Here is a 17,540-nt window from a genome sequence, read left to right on the forward strand (position 1 = left end):
AAGCGGAGGACATTCTAGGTGCGGTTTGCCAGAAGCTTTTAGCTAAAATCCCTAGCAGTTGCCCGGCTATTCGCGCGTAATTATCGAAGCAAATTTATACTGTCTTTCATTGGCTAATGCTATTTTCTTTATTCTTAGTGTCTTGGCGAAACTTATAATCAAGTTATTGAATCATAAATTCAATTCGGCGCAATTTGTTTCGGGTTTACTGGGAAACGGCATCCACTTCAAAGAAGTACCTACGAATGATTTGGTATCTGCTCCTATTGGCCTCTTCCGTTTAGTATTGTGAAATACATGTTGTGATTGGCCCAATGTATAGGCAACCTATGCATTCGCCCTTTTGGATTTAACCGCTTTTTCTTGTGTTCTTATTATCTCTCAAGAACTTGTGATGACTTTCAAAAGGATTTATTGGGTAAGACATTAACTCTGCGATTTTCTAAAAATAGTGATTGTAGTACTAATAATGAAAATAATATAATAAGGACCCTCGTTTTGCTTGCCTGAATGTTCTACACTTCGCAAATTTCAGAGGACTATTTCTACCATTCAGGTCTTTTGCACTAGTAATAATAGCGCCATTTTAATCGATGTTTAAAATAATTTGGCCAACAGTGCACTGGTTTAAATTGGCTTGTTAATTCCGCGCCCCATTTTCTGCCAATCACACGAGACGGCGACTATTCAGGTATTGTTTAAAAAGTTTTTTGTGAATTCTTTATTTCATTATAATAAACGCCTTCCAGCTTGCGTGTGGAAATTGTTATTTTTAAATAATTCCGAAGAATACGATCCTTTAAAGGTTGCATTGACAATACTGATAATAATAACAACTATAATTGTGAAAAATAGCTTCTACCTGACCTTTTCCGATTAAAAATACTGCGAAGTTATATTCCTGTAAGCAGTGGAACTATTGAAGCCGTTTCCTCCTTAGCTCTTACGGTATTCGCTATACTTTAACAGTAATAATATTTCTTTTACACGTTTGACCGATAAAATAATGAATTTGCTATAGATAATGAACAACTTTTTATTTTTCCATATTATAATAGAACTTTAACGGAGTTTCGCCGCTCACTCGTTCTACTGCTTTGGATGTGCTTAATATTCTTATTAAGCGGGCTTTGCCGTTTTGCACTAAAAGTTTTGCCTTAAGCAACTTGTTTACTTTTTATTAAATTTATGAATGATAATAATAATAAAATAGTGCAGTTTTTTTTAAATATAATTTTTTGTTAGCATTTTTATTCTTTTATTTTTAACCAGAAGTAAACGGTTCTATTGGTCTTTCAAATCCTGAAGACGTCATAAAAAATATTTTTGAACTTTGTTATTTTTTTATGTTATTTTTATTTTTCATTATAATTTTATCATAACTTATAAGCAATGTACCGGCCTCTAATAAAGTGGAAATACCGCTTTTCATATACTAATGAGTACTGGAAGGTTTTCTTTTATTTTAATGAAAAATTCAATATTATCATTATTTTTAATGCTTTTTTATTACTGTAATATTTCTCTTTTCATTAGTCCTTTGTATAACAATAATACTATTTGTAGGCATGCTTATTGCTTGTTTATCTCACCTCCTCCAATGCGCGCGTTATGGGCCCGGTCGCGTATAAATGCCCCATTCTGAAAGAAATGTTGGAACGGGTTATCACAAAAAAGTTTGACATGTCTTCCAACATTAATAGCAAAGTTGTCTTTTATTTTTTTATTTTTTAATAAATATTTACATAAAAATTAGTGAACTGTTGACTTTTTTCTCTGCTTTATAGAATAGCGAGTATTATATTGAAGAAGCTCGGAAGTCTCAACTTGAGAGCAATATAATTTTAGAATTTGAGGTTGCATTATTATTTTTATCTATTATTTAGGGTATTCATTATAATTTTAGAAGTATTTAGCCGAGAACGGAATAGTTGAACCGGCTGACTCTCGCTATCAGCAGCAGCATAACTCGCTTGTAAACAAAATTATGCTGTTTGACCCCAAAGAAATTTTCCGCCAAATTCCAGCTCACTTGGCATTGCAAGTTTTTTTATTTTTTGTGATTGTTTTTTTCTTTGTTATTAAATTTTTATTTCACAGTTAAAGAGCGACAGCGAAGAGTTTCAGTTGGGCACAGCATTGTGCACGTGCCGCGATCCTGACTTTTATTGGATATTATGCAGCGCTGTACAATGTCTTATGATATAATTACGTGGCTAATCCCTATTGTTCAGGGTTAGTTTTCTCGCTTTCTAATGGTTGCACGAGTACCTAACTATAAATAGTCCAAATAGTAATATCTTCTTTTCTTTTGCATTCTTCTTGAATGCATCAATGATGTTTGCTCATTATCCTTTAAAAATTGGTAGTGAATTGCTGTGTTAAGTTATTTTTGTAGGCATACGTGTTTATTCACCTTTACATTAATTGTTGGGCACCCTATTTCGCTAAAACCTTTGAGGCATATTCTAACTTTTTACCTCAACATCCTATTATGTTTTTATTGTACATTTTTATTGAGCAAATTATAAGTTTTTAAAAAATCTACTGCTTAAATATTATTGTTTCACGTGTTCTCATTTTCCAGAGAAAATGAATGAATTAGACCAACTTCCAATCCAAGCGTTTTGTCTGGTGGTTTTTGTTGGGAAGTTTGCTATGAATTTTAATGAGGTTTTACTCAAGTACATACCTGTATCCATTTTAAAGGTACTTTGTTTTTTGTGTCACTGTTTTCTTTTACTAAATTTAAGACTTGGAGGCCTCTATGAATATTATGCGGAGTTTCTACCAAAAGTCTCTGGAATGTTCCCGAACAATTTTCTTATTTCTTTCACCATATTTATGCTCCAATAAATACAGAGAAAGATTCACAGCCAGCTTGTTACTTTCAGATATATCCGTTGATGGTATTTTTAAGAAACTGTTTTAAATTTCATTGGTTGCATTTTAATTGCCTCCTTATAACTGGTTGTTGTAAGATTGGAGATTTTAAGTAAATTTATAATTGTTTCTACTTTTAATTAAAATTTTACGTGTTTTTTTATGAACTTTGATTTATATGTTAGCCAATGGTTTCCCTTATCGCACGTTATTGGACGTATTATTACTTATACTGAATTTTATTGGGTGTACCATTAATAGGACTATAATGTGTTTTCACTCTTTTTAGTGTTGATGTTCAACAATCTTGTGGTACAGCATTTTTTATCTTTATTGGTTAAATTAAAAACTGACCACGTGCCTGATTGCAATGCTTATGTTTTTTAATGACATTCATAATAGTTGAAGTTTGTTTTAATTTTTACTAATTATGCATAAAATAATTTATTTTTAAATTTTTTACTTTAAACTTTTACGGTTCACTAATATTTTTTAGAGGGAAAGCAGCTTCCGAGTAGTACTAAAATTTCATGGCTTTTTAGTAAATATAATGAAAGTCAGCAGGAAACTGTTGCTTCTGTGCTTTGCACTGCACTGCAGCACGAAACTGATCCGATTCTGCTCTACAATTATCTTCTGTACTGTGTACCGTATTTTCTTCGGGTTTGAAGGTATTTGTTGGGGTAAAGTTCTAGCGCAATGCCCTTTTTTAATGAGAATATGTAAATATATAATTTATAATAAGTCTTTATTAAATCTTTATAGAAACAACTGGTTTTCTCAGACTTGTTGAGGCAAATTACACGGGTACGTTTATTATTATTATTATCATTATTATTATTATTATTATTATTATTATTATTATTATTATTATTATTATTATTATTATTATTATTATTATTATTATTATTATTATTATTATTATTATTATTATTATTATTATTACTAATATTATTATTTTTATATAACATTACTTAAAGTGTATAAGTAGTTTTATTTTTCACCGCTTAACCGTTTGGGGCTATCTCTGCTGGTTTATTTCTCAACTGCCTCATACAGAAAAGTTTTTTTTTATTTTTTTACTTTTATATAATTGTTATTATTATTATTATTATTACAAGAGAATGCATAAGTAAGCTGCTCTGCACACTTTTTGATAGCACGTTCGACTTGTCTGCATATAAAAAGCCTATAGAAACTGTTCAAGCTATTCTTTGGGACGAGCTTAAGGAGGTTTATTTGTGAGAAAATTACTGAACTTTAATTTAAGACAACCAATAATCCTTAGAATAAAAAAACCGAATCTGAAAAAGCGCCTTTGTTTGTTTTTTGCTCAAGTGAAGGGCGTCTGTTTATTTTGGAAAAAACTTTTTTTAAGGCTTTTTTGATATTCCTTTCGTCCGAGTTGGCCACTTTCTTGCCTATGGGTTGTTTTCATTGGTTGATATTTTTCATTATTTTAATAATGTTTATTAAAAGCGGAGTTTGAAAGGTTTGCTGTGTCGCGTTTTTCATGAAACTCAGCGTGAGGTAATTAAGAAGAATTACTGATTGGTTTGGTAGTGAAGTGATATTAACTTTATGAAAGGATGTAAAATAATATATTGAAATATAATAAATTTCATAATAACTTTTGCTTAAATTTAAAGCAAATCTTTACGGAAGAAAACGTTACTTATACTGTTTTTGAAAGTCATCGAAAGGACCAAAAATTTCCCGCCATCGCGAAGCGCATGCTTTTGTCTGACCGTCCCCAACTTGTTCGATTAGGTTACTCTTATTGGTGCACTGTGTCATTATATTATTCGATGGTAAGCACATTAAAGTAGTTAAAAAGTATGTAGAAAAAACACGTGTTTTAGAGAATTTTTATAACTTAAGTAGCTACTCGTTTAAGCCCCCAACTTTTGAAGAAGCGCCAAGTAACATTAAAAAAAGTAGTAATGACTTCAAGTTGCCAAATACACGTGCTGTCTTGCAAATGTTTATTATAATTGGGCTAGAAGAGATACTTTGTTCGTGTTTTATTAGTTAAATTTTTGTTTCATTAAATTTTTATTAAAAATGTCAAATATTTTATGGAATTAACTTTTTATGTATCGGTAATATTTTTTTAAAATTTTGTCATCGTTACAGTTTTGGAACGTTTTGATGAAAGTTCGTTAATGACTGTTTTGGACACTTCTCTTCTTTCACAGCAAACACTCGCCATGATCCATAACTATTTTTCTTCCAATTATGTTCGCCTGGAGCTTCCCTCTGCAGAACCTGAAGTATAAACCTTTGTTTACCGGTGTTTAGAAACATTGATAGTACATTTTATTGGTAGGGGGATTTTTCCTTTGCTATTGATGATTTTTATTCGTGTCTGTACGTTAACGAAGAGACGCCCTTGTATTCATCACCGCGTGTTTTATTAGCTGAGCTAGCGGATACGCTAAACAAGGAAAAGGCCTATGTGAGTAGTTGTACTGAAAAGGATATACAGGATGACGCTGGTTCGTGCATTTTTTTTACCATGTCATTGTATTACTTCCCTTTTTAGCGCCTGATTGGGCTGCCCGAGTTGCTTATTTGCTCCAAGTGATACTCAATGAAAATTTTGATTCCTCTTCTTACGTTACTCCGGCCAATCACAAACTTGTCGATGGCATGATTCTCGAATTATCTAACTGCGATCGTTCCCATCAGTTAAAGTTTTCTAACCTCATTGGCGAGATGCCTCATAGTGCGCTGTTGCACTTGTTGCACTTTGTTTATAATCATGGAAGTCCAAAAAGTGCTGAGCTCGTTTGTGGTTGGATACTTTCGCTGGTTGTCATGAACAGAAAAGACCTGCCGAACCTTAGCAACTTTCTCGTAACGTGCTTGTTTCAAGAATCATCGCCCACGCTATCTACTGGTTGGCTTGTGGATTGGTTGTCGGTGCTGGACCCTTCATTATATTCCGTGGATTTTTCTCAACTTCTTGGGAGTACCCGTGCGTGTTACATTATTATATTTTTATTCGCATCTGGTTACTTTATTTGGCAGGCTTCGACTTTTGCTTCCGCGCTTTCTCGGTTATTTTGCACGAGAGAAACGAATCAGAACTTCGTGATTTTTTGTTAATGATGCTGTCGAGTAACCACGTGGTGGAAGAGTCGGAGCTTGAGCTTCCCTGCGGTGACTCGCATGCGATTTTTGTGCTTGACTTTATTGGGGTGGTAGTTCGATATTTCCACCGTTTTGCGCCTTTAACTCACGCTTAAAAAGGTTAATAATTGGTGTCCATTATTTTTATAACAAAAAACTTTTTAATGCTCCGGCAGGAGACATTACGAGTTTTAAAAATTCTCTTCCACTCACTGCTGTTCATGCCAAATCCATTGCATGTTTAATACTGAAGGAACTGGTATGCCATGCTTTATAAATGTTTTTTTTATAAAAATTATTTTCAAAAACTTTTTGAAAAGTTTATAAACTTTATTTATACCCCTTCCCCCTCCCCCCCATTAACAAGATAAATGACTTTCATTATTCTGCATGCAAAGACCGTTTTTCAAGACTTTCTGCTCGTCGACTCGGTCTTCAGTTTTTTCTTTTCTATTTATTTATCATATTTTTTTCTTAATATTATTTTTTAATATATAGTATTACTTATAATGATTATATATTTTTTGGTATTATTAAATGTTTTTACGTTTCAATGCCATTGGTAGATTTACTCTCGTACACCTGTCGCTGCAGTTTTGTAAACTTACTGAGTGTAGTAAAGTATGTTGAGTCCCTGCGAATACGTGCAGAAATTTTGTGCAGCAATAGCACCAATCACCAGCCGGCTCTTGTCTACTGTGATTATCTTCTTGCGGAACTGTATATCATGTGTCCAAAAATTTCCTCAGTAATAAGTAAAAGTATTGTGTCGGGTAATGATATTTCCGCCGACTATACACTTTCAGTGGTGAGTAATAATACTAATAATAATAGTAATAGTAATTAAAATGTTAATAATAACAATCATAATAATAATAGTAATAATATAATAATAACTAAAAATCGATAATACGTTTTTTTTGGGTGGACATCTTTTTTCATCGATTATTGTTGTTATTCATTGAAAACAAGATTGCAGACTTCTACTTTAGTGGCTTATGGCCTCATAAGAAACTTTGCGGCGCACCATCCGCTTTTGGTTCTCCGGTATTTAAAAGTTTTAGGAAGTTCTATTAAAGGTTTTTTTTTGATAATGCAAGTAATAATAATAATACGAGCCCGGCTCACAACGCAGGACGCTACAGTATAATGAGCAAAGACCACCTCAAGGAAGCGCCCAGTCTGATTGTATATCTGCGTATCATTAATGTACTGGATTTACTTAAGCCTGCTTTGTTCGAAATGGTATCGGACGTTGGCTTACTGCAGTTTTATTATTCATCCAATTTTCTTTTTTTTTTTAATCTTTTTAGAAATACAAAAAAAGTTTTTACATTATTTTTGATGAGTTTATGAGTGTTGTGGCATCGCAGAAATCTCCGAATAATCACTTCTATATATTTCTAACAAAATGGTATTTATTATTATATTATATAAAAACTTCTGATATATATATATATATAAAGGATCGGCTTTCTGCTTCATTATACTAAATACAACCCTGAAAGTGCCTTTCCGTTATTATCAAAATACTTTTTTCTATTAAGGCAGCAGCTGCAGGTAAAATTCCTACTATTTATATAATAATTTTTTTTTTGTTTTCAATGGGACAATTTTATTTCCTTATGATTCTTCATTTAACTACGTTTTATTATAACGAATTAGAGTCATCCTCAACTCATCAATCTAAGGTTATTGGTCTCTCAGTTGAAGACTCAATGGAAAAAAAATAAAAATAAAACAGAAGAAGACCAACCTTCCTCTACTAATGAAACTTTTTCCTTTCCCTCTACAGACTTTTTGCTAAAGTACTTGTTGGTGGATTTTTCAGTGTTTACAGTCAACAGAAAACAAAAACTACAGCCTTTTGCCTATTAAACCTACCGAAGCCCTCCCATTCTCATTTCCGGACGATCGACTTTCTTCCTTCCGCTCTGCATTTACTGAAAAAACATCTTCTCATAGAAGTTTTATTACTTATTATTATTATTATTATTATTATTACTTTTGTTATTTTATTGTTATTATTATAGTTTTAATGGCTATCGCTGATCTTGATAAAGCCTCACAGAAAGTCCCTCCCCTATTGAATGTATTTAAAGATAACATAATATCTCTAATCTCATTGGAAAATGAAGATATTCGGTATTTTTTCATTGGTGTATGTTATACAGATGGATGAAAAAATTTGTATCTGTTTATATAACTTGCAAGGAATTATGCGTACGCTCTGGCGCTTCGCTACGTTAAACACTACCCGAAAGACGCTAACTGTATAACGGAGGCTTTTGTTAAAAGCTTACCGAATCTTTCAGTCGCGCACCAAATAAGAGCACATCGTTTCGCAGCTGATCTTCTTGTTTACTCTCCTGGTAACTTTTACTCTTTGTACTCGTTATATATTTTTTTTTAAGTCAATAAATTTTATGATAGAATATTCGGAGCATCTTCTTCAATATGTCTTCGCTTTAAGTTTTGAGGATAAGAATGCTGGCGCTGAATTGCTTAATTTGTTACAAATTTACAAAATCCTTTAGTAATAAAAACTTTTTAAATAAACTAAAAGCTAAAATTTATTTATAAAATTTTTTTTTGTTTATTTTCCCCCTTTGAAATCACTTAAAGTTCTCGTTGACAGAAATTTCTAAGGTAATTTCATGTCATTTTGTTTTCTTTTATGGCAAAATTATAAACTTTTGCTTCATTAATTAGACTTGTTAAAAATAAAAAATTGAATAAATTATAATACGAAAAAATTTTATGAGAAAAAATTAATTTAATAACATTAACCTTATCAGGCTCACTTGACCACACAGAACTGTGAGAGTTATAGTTAAAAATAGTGTTTCTATCCCAACACAAGTCATTCACTAAGCCGTCAAAGACATCAAGAACACAAAAGAAAAAATTGACTTTTCCTTTAGAAAGGAGAACTAGCTAGATTAACGGGGCGTCTTCAAGAAACTTAGCGGAAACTACCCGCATATAATAAAGGCGTTAGCATACTCAAAAATCGACACAGGTGAGACGGTAATTGCCCAAGGCTTAAACTATCATGGAGTTTTTAATAATAAAAGCAAGTTTTCGACGCGCGTCTAAGAACATGTAACTTTCCAGAATAACGTACAACCCTGAGTCTCTAGCTGACTAAGAAAGCCACCATATTCGCCACTGCCCGTTGGTTAAAGAATTATTGTGATGACAAGAGAGCGGCATTGGGTGTTGACGAGCGATTTATTCTAGCCGAGATAAGCTTACATTCGTTTGTCTATCATAAAACACAAACTTTCTAGTGAACGTCAGGACTTACATTCATAATAGAAGTGGAATTTGTATAGATCGATATTTTTTGGCCGCCTAAAAAGCGATATGGAGGAAACTAAGATATTATTACTTCGAGCCTCCAAGGTAAGCTAACATTTGACCTGCGCCTTCGTTTTAATCATTAAAATAGACCGAAGCTTACACAGCAGTGGTCACAGTCTCTTAAGAAGGTTGTTCAGACCTGAAGGGATAAAGGCTTTCTCTTATAAAGGATTTTAGAAGAAGTAGATTATACATAATGACCGCTTTCAGAGTCACAACATACTACAAAGAGCTATAAAATATCTGAAAAGGTATACTAGTAAGTAGCAGTATTTTTTTATTTACTCAGGTTTTGATACTACACTAAAAGCCTAGCCAATGATACACTTAATACCTATTATACTGTCTATTAATTACTATTATTTTTATGGCACCGCACTCCTCGTACAACATTTATTTGTTTATTAATGACAGTTCCTGGTGCTCGATCGAGTTAAAAACTTCCATTACTCGAGCTCTCAATCAGTAGTGATCGCAGACATACTACAAATAGCATTGAGGGTGTTCATCAATTTTTTTTACATTAAGAAAAACAAAAAACTAGCGCTTACGCGCCGAAAGAGGGCGGCGGTTAGTGCGCCTGATGAGCCTGACTTAAAAGACAACGGCCTGACGTTGGAAGACAATTTTCAAAGGGTCCAGCTGAAGACCCCGGTGAAGAGCATCATATGCACTAACTACGGAGTCTTTGTCAGAATTGTCAGTCACGCAGCAACTTGTTCTGTCTTACTTGAAGTGCCGACGCTATCGTATTAGAGTCGTAGGTCCAAGCAGCAGATGCGTATGTCATTATTGGCTGGATGTAAGACAAATACAACTGAAGCCTGTTTCGCAGGGAAAGCTTACTCTTGCCGCAGAGGTAAAAGCATAAAGCGCCTTGGTAACTGCCTTGACCATCGCCACTACATAGCCCACGTGAGGTCGCCAGAAATTTTTTGTGGTCGATGATGATTCCCAAGTATTTCGCTTGAGAATACCGTGGAATCTTCACGCCATTAAAGATTAAGGGCACCAGCAAAGGGATGCGTTTCTTTGAAAATTAATATAGCTTTGCTCTCCATCGCATTTATAGTAACCTTCCAGTCACGGCACCAGAGAAAAAGGGTATTAAGATAGCGCTGTAAAGGGTTGCATGGCAATGAGGGGAGACTGAAGATAAATATACGGTGAAATCATCAGAGCAGAGGGTGATTCTTGTGTGTGGATCGGATGGCAATGGCACGTCGTACATGTAAATTGCACATGAAAGGGGCGAGAGAAGTAACCCCTGAGGAACCCATGCTGTCAGAGATCGAAGCGGAATCGGGTATCTCCCGGGCGCAAGACGCGACCATACAGATATGACTTCAGCACGTTATAAAGGCCATGTGGGATAACCCGCGCAGTTTGTGCAGCAGACCTTCATGACCAACTTGATTAAATGCCTTTTCAACGTCAAGAAAGACAGCGCCTGTTGCCTTCTCAAGGTTAAAAGAGCGAGTGGTTCCTTCAGTTAAGAGGAGGAGCTGTGGGGCCATTGGATGTCCTAGCCGAAATTCAAACTGAAATTCCGGTAAAGCCTTCCGACCTTCAACGACCTCTTTAAGAGCCGCAGTAAAACAGACTCATCCACTTTGCCGGCCACTGACAATAGGCTGATAAGTCTGTACTTGCTAGATGCTGATCCCAATTTGTGTTTTTGGTAGCATCACTACGATCGCCGTCTTCCATCGAATCGGAAGGCGCCAGGGAGCATCGAAGATTTTATAAGGAAATAAAGATAGTGCATCCCTATTAATGGCATTTTCTTCAGCATCTCATTAGGGATGCCTTCGGGGCCAGGGGTTTTTTCGTTTAGGTAGCGCTTCCACTATTGCTTGCACCTCGTCAAATTAACTGGATTAATTGGTTCGTAGTTAACGGGAGGGGTAGGCTCAAATGAGGAAAAGCATCACCATTAGCAATATAGTGAGCAGCTGGCACATTTTGGATAGCAAGAACATTGGCGTAAAGCGTAGCTTTACCTCCATCACTTTCGGCCACTATAAGTTCCTACACGAAGGGACAGTAGTAGTAGTGCAAGCCCCCGAATTTTGATTCTTTTAACAAATTTCCAAAAGGAGGAGCGCTTACTGCTGCTGATTCTGTTGATATACGATGCAGTTTGCTTTCCCATTAATTATTAAAATGGGTAATTAGCTTTTTCTAATGTTGTGAAGCCTATTAAGCGCAAATTTATCTTCGGCACTCTGCGACAGCATGGCTACACGAATAAGACATAGATGTTGGCAGATAAGCGCCTTCAGTACGTCAGGCAGGTTACCGGGGCGATACGTTACTTCACGAATTATCTGGGCAGTAGTGTGAGCCATGTTCAGAGCGTTTTTGAAAAAGGCAAGGTATCACCCAACAGGGAGGGCGTGGCAGGTAAGGACGGCCCCGGCGACAGAGTGATTTCTAATACATCAGTATATTTGTCCCTCGTACAACACCAGCCGCGTAATATATTTACGTATTGTGTAACAGCGCTATCTTAAAGAGTACCATTCTCTATTTCTTATCAAGGAACTAGAAAACAGCCTACTTCTAACTACTGACGAGCGAGAGAGGTCCTAACCAAACAATGGTAATAACTAAACCTAAGTTCGACTTATATTTGGAAACTAACTTTAGAGAGGGGTAAAGTGTTATAGTAGACAATCCCTTAAACAATTCTGATATTAACCGCCAATCTAATAAGGTTAGAGCTCCGCTTTTTACAAACAGGTAACTCAAATCTCTGCTAGGAGGAGTAAGGAGCGGTAATTATGTTTCACTGGAACGACTTTTACGTACAGAGTTGTTCCAGACCCTTTTTTCTGAATCATAGTGTAGGCCCCTTCTAAAATGAGCGTGGAGGGGTAATAATATTTTTTTCATTAGAAAATCATTCATCCATAAAACAGTCGAGTCGGGACAATATACTTTTTCAGCTGTAATTACAAGTCATCGTTCGGAGCTATTTATAAACTGTGTTTTGTTTAATTTTTTTTTGCGCATTTGTGGTGTTTTGCATCTGTTAAAGCGCCTATTGGTGATAAAACTATCAATTCTGGAGCGCGAGATATTCAGTTTGTGCTCCTAGCAATTTTATTTTTTGGGGAAATAGCAGAAGGCCAAGGGGATATCATGCCCAGACTTCTGATTTTATCCTGTAAGCACGTAAAAAACACAGGAAAAATCGTCATACTGATAAACAACTTCATAATGTAGTTAATATCCAAAATTTGTTGAAGTTATCTTTCTCTCGTGGAATAAAAATACATGCACTTTTATTCTACGTCTCAATTTTTTTTTTAACTTTTATGACATTATTACGACAGCATACACAGAGACCACTTAATTTTATTAAATCTCGAATAATTGTGGTATATATATAAATATAAGAGAAAAATAATAAGTTGGGTTATTGAAGTTCCTTGTTATAGTAAAACTGTTAGAGAACTTGTTGGTGTTAAACCGACCTTCTAGCTCGTCACCTCATCTAGTTTATTTAAATTCTCATCTTTAAGCACATTTTTAAATTAACTTGTTAAGTACGTAAATCCACCATATTTAGGTTAGGAGTTGTCTTCTTTGCTCAGTGGTTAGAGCACTGACAAGAAAAATAGTACGGGATTAAATTGTCGCCAGTGCGTGTTACTCCCTTAAAGCAAATTTTTAAATTGGTGTTGGTGTTCGATAATTGCTCTTTTTGCAGTTTAAAATGTTTACGAACTTGAAATATTTATTATAAATTCTAAAATTTTATACATAAATATCTAAATTATTTATTTAACTTTGATTATTTAAAGGGAGAGCCCCCAGCTAAATATACATTTAATAAACTAAGATTACAGCTTGGGCGAAGGTAAAATATGAATCAAAAAAGCGGAGAGGTTTTTCAGTTAGGTTTAAAACTAATTTTGACTTACAATTGTTTAACTTAAGGGAATAATTTTTAATAACGAAGGCTGAAAACTCTAATAATATAAGTTTGAAAGTTCCTTCCTATTATAAATAAGTAGAAAGTTCATTCACTAGGTTAATTTATGTTATATTCGCTATTTTTAATATTAACAGTATCTATGTTACCTTTTATTATCGTAATTGTTATTTATCAGTAAGTTTTTTAGTGCGATTCCACACTTAAATTGTAGCCACGTTTTTAATGACCTATATATTCATTAAAGGTTCAAGTTAGTGTTTTCTGTACGCCTAGCATTGTTCCATATAAGCAGTGTCGTTCTTAAGTATGGCATATAAACAAGGTTATATGTGTTTATGTGTTCACATTACAAAATTCTAAAGCTACACTATTCTAAAGGATATGAACCCGTTAAAAACAATTATCACCTCTATATAGCTTAATGCGTGAAAACTACGTAAACCACATGGTACTCAACCAAGAGTTGGAGCAAACCTCTATAAAAACCAATAATTATTTTCTTTATAAAAACCTTGACTTTTTATTTTTTTTAACATTTCTAAACTTGGACGTAAATTACGCAATGCCTATTTTAGAAGGACAAATTTGGGTAAAAAATTATAATAACGGAATGATGGTTACACCATTGCAACCTGTACATCCTATCCTTATTGGATGCTCGTTATAAGGTTGCCCCATGTATGAGCATCTGCCCGTTTTGCTTAAATTAAGCGTTTTTCAAAGATTAGTAATATATACTTCTTACTGAATACATTCTTCTACGTTTTTTTTAAAATGTTATAGGACTAATCGCATATTTTGTAAATATATATTATTTAACTCATTATTTATTATTTTATTATATGAACTTTCTCTTTTGAGCGTCAAGTGTTTAGTAACGATTGGGGGCCTTCCTTATAGAAAAGTAAAAGATTTAAGAGGGAGAAATTTTCAAAACTAAGCCGAAGTTACTGCTGAACGGAAATCTGAAAGCATACTCAAGGATTTTATTATTCATTATCGCCTTAGAAAAACTGATATGGAAAACATTGATAATAAGAAAAGTGATATTTGTTACATTCAAAAACGTCATAAAATAAACAAACCGACTAATCTTCTTTTCTCGAATTCAGGTTTATTGACTGTAAAGAAAGCTGGTGAGAAGGGCGTTACTTCTTACAATAGCGAGGAGAGAAAACTATCCGATTATCAAGAGATAAAAAAGGGAAAACCCAAGTTAAACAAAAACCACAGTTATGGTAATATTTTTAGCCTTTGGAAGGATAATGCTCATCGTTCCAATGAAAATGAACAATCTTCTAGTGGAAAAGAGAAACCTATACCTAGAACAACTAGTTTTAAAGAAGTATGGGAAGCCGTTTCTCATTTTCACTTGCCCCACGGTCACTCATTCAAATCTCGGCATAATTTAAAATCTCCTCTTGGTACAAAATTTCTTGAGATGGGGCGGTTAGGATTTAATCACTTCACTGTTGTAAAACAAATTGGTTCTGGTAGTTTTGGAAGGGTCTATCTTTGTAAGCACAAGGTTACTGGAGAATTAGTTGTCATAAAAGCTTTGGACAAACGTTTTGTTGTTAAAACTAAACAAGAAAGTCAAGTAATGGAAGAAAAACATATTTTAAAGCTGTTGGGACAACACGGTTGTCCCTTTACTGTAAAAGCCTTAGCAAGTTTTCAAGACCTATACATGCTTTACTTTGTTATGGAGTACATAGCTGGAGGGGAACTTTTTGCTCATCTAGAGGCTGCTCGTCATCACAGATTTAGTGAAAAAAGAGCGAGATACTATGTCGCCGAATTAATTCTAGCCTTAAAATATATGCACGAAAAAGAACACATCGTTTACCGCGACATTAAACCCGAAAATATGTTGTTAGATAAAAAAGGCCACCTCAAATTAATAGATTTTGGTTTTGCAAAGCAGCTTGGGGGAGAGGAAAAAACATACACTTTTTGTGGCACCCCCGATTATCTTGCACCTGAAGTATAATATTAACGCAAAGGTTTTTTACTTGGTGCTCAGCTTAATGCTTTTTTAGGTTATTACGAGAAGGGGCTATAATTATGAAGCTGATTTATGGAGTTTGGGGGTCTTGATTTACGAATTGGTAGTGGGACATGCACCGTTCGTCACCGTGAATCCACATTCTAAGGAGGTTAAAAAAAATTATTTATAATTGACTAATTTAACGCTATATATCGAATTTTTAATTTACAGGTTGACTATAAAGCTATTTTGACCGGACAATTTTTTTTACCCTCTCATCTTTCTACCGCCGTTAAAGATCTTATCGTAAGCTTGTTGCAGGTCGATAGGAAGTACGTATACCTGATTCTTTGTTATTCCTTGCCAAATTTTATATTTTTTGGTATTGTATGGAAGTTATCGTCTTGGGGCGAAAAATGGATTATCTGACGTAATGAACCATCCCTGGTTCGCTGGGGTGGATTGGGGAGGCATGTTGAAGAAAACTGTTAAACCGCCAAAGCCTTATCATTTTAAAAAGGGGCTTGTTAATATCCAGCTTGGCGGTGGTAAACTGGGTAGTTATGGTTTACTTTACGTAACTAGTTTGTGGTTATTTTATCTGTCGCAGATCCCAGCAAACTTGGAGATGTGGACCAATCGCTTTTCACTCATTTTGATTTTAACTTGGAAACTGAGAGCGACTTAAGCGATGACGTTACTTCAGCTTCTACACGTTGGAGCAGCAGCCCTCAGATAGCAAATGGCCAGGATACTCATCCTCCACTATCCGCCAGCCAAGTAGGAAAAAGCCAGTTATCCAGCCATAGTGCCGAGCTTTTCCTTGTTAAGCCTGATAAGGAAAGTAGAGGCCTCAAAAAAACTGTTGTGTTTTCTATCGGGGGAGACGAAAGTGAAGAGTATGGCAACAAAACTTCTGAACCCAAATAATTTTTTTTATTGCGACTCTTTGGGTGGCAGATTTTGTTTTTTTTATCATAACATTATCGTAGATAGCTTTTATATAATTTCTTATTAAAAACATTTAGATTTCCAAGTTTAATATTATTTCATAATTTTAAAGTTAAATAATAATTGCCTTGCGCTACACCTTAGACTCTCTCCCCTTAACCGGTCACGTTGTAACAATTATTATATACGTTGTTGTATTCATTTTTAACATATCAACATTTTTTTAATATTTCTCCTCTTTTAGGCGTTGGTTGTTCTAATCGTGCGTTATATTTCTTTTAGCTTATAAAGTTCATTAGTCTTCATTGGAGCTTTTAGATTTAACCGCATTTGGTTAACACACCCTTTCCGTATGTTTTTGTAATTACTTGATTGGTGATGTGAATTTTCTGTACTTAACGGCACTATAGCTTACTACACAGGGAGTTATTGCAGTCACTATGAAAAAAAAAAAATTAGAACTAGTATTGCTCTCAAATTTAATAAACTAAACTCTGGCTTTACAGGAAAATACTTATTTTCTCTTCTTAAGTCACTGTGAAATATAATTTATATAACTTATATGAAGCCATTCTTTCGGCGGGGATAGAATATACAGGATTTAGATAATGTATTTTACATGTATATATATCTAACCCTTGGCTTTTTTAATTTGTAGTATATTTCTAACACAAAAGCTTCGGTAAAAGGAGGGGGGGGGGGGTTAATATAACAATTGACAGTTTACAGCAGTCCTTTAGAAAAATGTAATTTGTATTAGGACAAAAATATATTTTAACTTAAACTGTGCTGGTTGCCGTCTCTCCATGAACGTGCACATTTTGTTTTATATAAAAAATTGCTTATGGCTTCTACTGTTTAAGATTAAGGTTAGGCTTTAATTTTAGAACTCTAAATATTTCCTATGTGATACACAGTTAACTTTTAGCGTTCGTTAATACAGACAAAATTTTCTAAATATTTATAGCTCAAGTCGGTCAATTAACTGAACAATCCATGACGTCGACAGTTTGATTTTTGTTACCTTGTTATAAATTTTTTTTTTGTAGTGTACGTTACAATAACGCAGATTAGAAGCAAGAACAATCCATTATTCTTTAATTGCGTTCTCACCAGCACAGGAACACTCCCCTTCCCCCCCACGCTTGACGAGCAAGTACACAAAAAGTTGTTTGCTGACCTTTGCCGAAACAACGATAGAGAGACAAGGCGATTCGGGTAGTGGCAGTGGTTTTTTAATAGAATAAGCGTATCAGTAGTTCCTATAAT

The 17,540-nt window shown here is 34.4% G+C and overlaps 3 protein-coding genes and 1 long non-coding RNA gene across 6 annotated transcripts; all 4 read left to right on the forward strand.

The window, feature by feature from the left end:
• Nucleotides 1-3,879: 3,879 nt before the first annotated feature.
• LOC135121816 (uncharacterized) lies at nt 3,880-4,116 on the forward strand. The gene is made up of 2 exons (XR_010279132.1): nt 3,880-3,946; nt 4,005-4,116. It is a non-coding gene; the product is annotated as an uncharacterized LOC135121816 (long non-coding RNA).
• Nucleotides 4,117-4,282: 166 nt separating this feature from the next.
• On the forward strand, nt 4,283-6,809 carry LOC135121815 (uncharacterized). The gene is made up of 10 exons (XM_064046098.1): nt 4,283-4,310; nt 4,363-4,413; nt 4,533-4,653; nt 5,020-5,156; nt 5,213-5,381; nt 5,429-5,863; nt 5,917-6,138; nt 6,195-6,277; nt 6,386-6,449; nt 6,585-6,809. Exons 3-7 carry the CDS (start codon nt 4,617-4,619, stop codon nt 6,132-6,134), a joined length of 996 nt encoding a protein of 331 aa, XP_063902168.1. The 5' UTR covers nt 4,283-4,310; nt 4,363-4,413; nt 4,533-4,616; the 3' UTR covers nt 6,135-6,138; nt 6,195-6,277; nt 6,386-6,449; nt 6,585-6,809.
• Nucleotides 6,810-6,952: 143 nt separating this feature from the next.
• LOC135121819 (uncharacterized) lies at nt 6,953-8,555 on the forward strand. Its single transcript, XM_064046102.1, has 9 exons — nt 6,953-7,097; nt 7,154-7,263; nt 7,332-7,432; nt 7,485-7,578; nt 7,684-7,826; nt 7,882-7,985; nt 8,052-8,163; nt 8,233-8,390; nt 8,452-8,555. The coding sequence occupies exons 2-9, from the start codon at nt 7,168-7,170 to the stop codon at nt 8,553-8,555; spliced, it is 912 nt and encodes a 303-aa protein (XP_063902172.1). The 5' UTR covers nt 6,953-7,097; nt 7,154-7,167.
• Nucleotides 8,556-14,203: 5,648 nt separating this feature from the next.
• Nucleotides 14,204-16,288, forward strand: LOC135121811 (cAMP-dependent protein kinase catalytic subunit alpha-like). Of its 3 annotated transcripts, XM_064046092.1 has the most exons (6): nt 14,204-14,373; nt 14,443-15,317; nt 15,373-15,489; nt 15,552-15,652; nt 15,717-15,877; nt 15,931-16,288. In XM_064046092.1, exons 1-6 carry the CDS (start codon nt 14,349-14,351, stop codon nt 16,248-16,250), a joined length of 1,599 nt encoding a protein of 532 aa, XP_063902162.1. In that variant the 5' UTR covers nt 14,204-14,348; the 3' UTR covers nt 16,251-16,288. The 3 variants fall into 3 exon arrangements, with proteins under 3 accessions (XP_063902162.1, XP_063902160.1, XP_063902161.1); XM_064046090.1 differs by having other exon boundaries at nt 14,204-15,317; XM_064046091.1 differs by having other exon boundaries at nt 14,204-15,317; nt 15,717-15,868.
• Nucleotides 16,289-17,540: the final 1,252 nt, after the last annotated feature.

The sequence above is a fragment of the Zophobas morio genome, unplaced genomic scaffold (genome assembly GCF_036711695.1).
Source record: "Zophobas morio isolate AGI-343-1 ecotype UQ-CSIRO unplaced genomic scaffold, CSIRO_AGI_Zmor_V1 ptg000734l, whole genome shotgun sequence".
NCBI classification, from domain to species: domain Eukaryota; kingdom Metazoa; phylum Arthropoda; class Insecta; order Coleoptera; family Tenebrionidae; genus Zophobas; species Zophobas morio.

Bases quoted from the DNA above. Each gene is read 5' to 3' on its own strand.
- LOC135121811 (XM_064046090.1), top strand. From the start codon at position 14,349: ATGGAAAACATTGATAATAAGAAAAGTGATATTTGTTACATTCAAAAA. The intron at 15,653-15,716 runs GTACGTATACCT...ATTGTATGGAAG, and splicing joins TTGTTGCAGGTCGATAGGAA to TTATCGTCTTGGGGCGAAAA. The intron at 15,878-15,930 runs GTAGTTATGGTT...TATCTGTCGCAG, and splicing joins GCTTGGCGGTGGTAAACTGG to ATCCCAGCAAACTTGGAGAT.
- LOC135121815 (XM_064046098.1), top strand. From the start codon at position 4,617: ATGCTTTTGTCTGACCGTCCCCAACTTGTTCGATTAG. The intron at 5,157-5,212 runs GTATAAACCTTT...TTTTATTGGTAG, and splicing joins TTCCCTCTGCAGAACCTGAA to GGGGATTTTTCCTTTGCTAT. The intron at 5,864-5,916 runs GTGCGTGTTACA...TTTATTTGGCAG, and splicing joins TCAACTTCTTGGGAGTACCC to GCTTCGACTTTTGCTTCCGC.
- LOC135121819 (XM_064046102.1), top strand. From the start codon at position 7,168: ATGAGCAAAGACCACCTCAAGGAAGCGCCCAGTCTGATTGTATATCTG. The intron at 7,264-7,331 runs GTATCGGACGTT...TAATCTTTTTAG, and splicing joins AGCCTGCTTTGTTCGAAATG to AAATACAAAAAAAGTTTTTA. The intron at 8,391-8,451 runs GTAACTTTTACT...ATTTTATGATAG, and splicing joins TCTTCTTGTTTACTCTCCTG to AATATTCGGAGCATCTTCTT.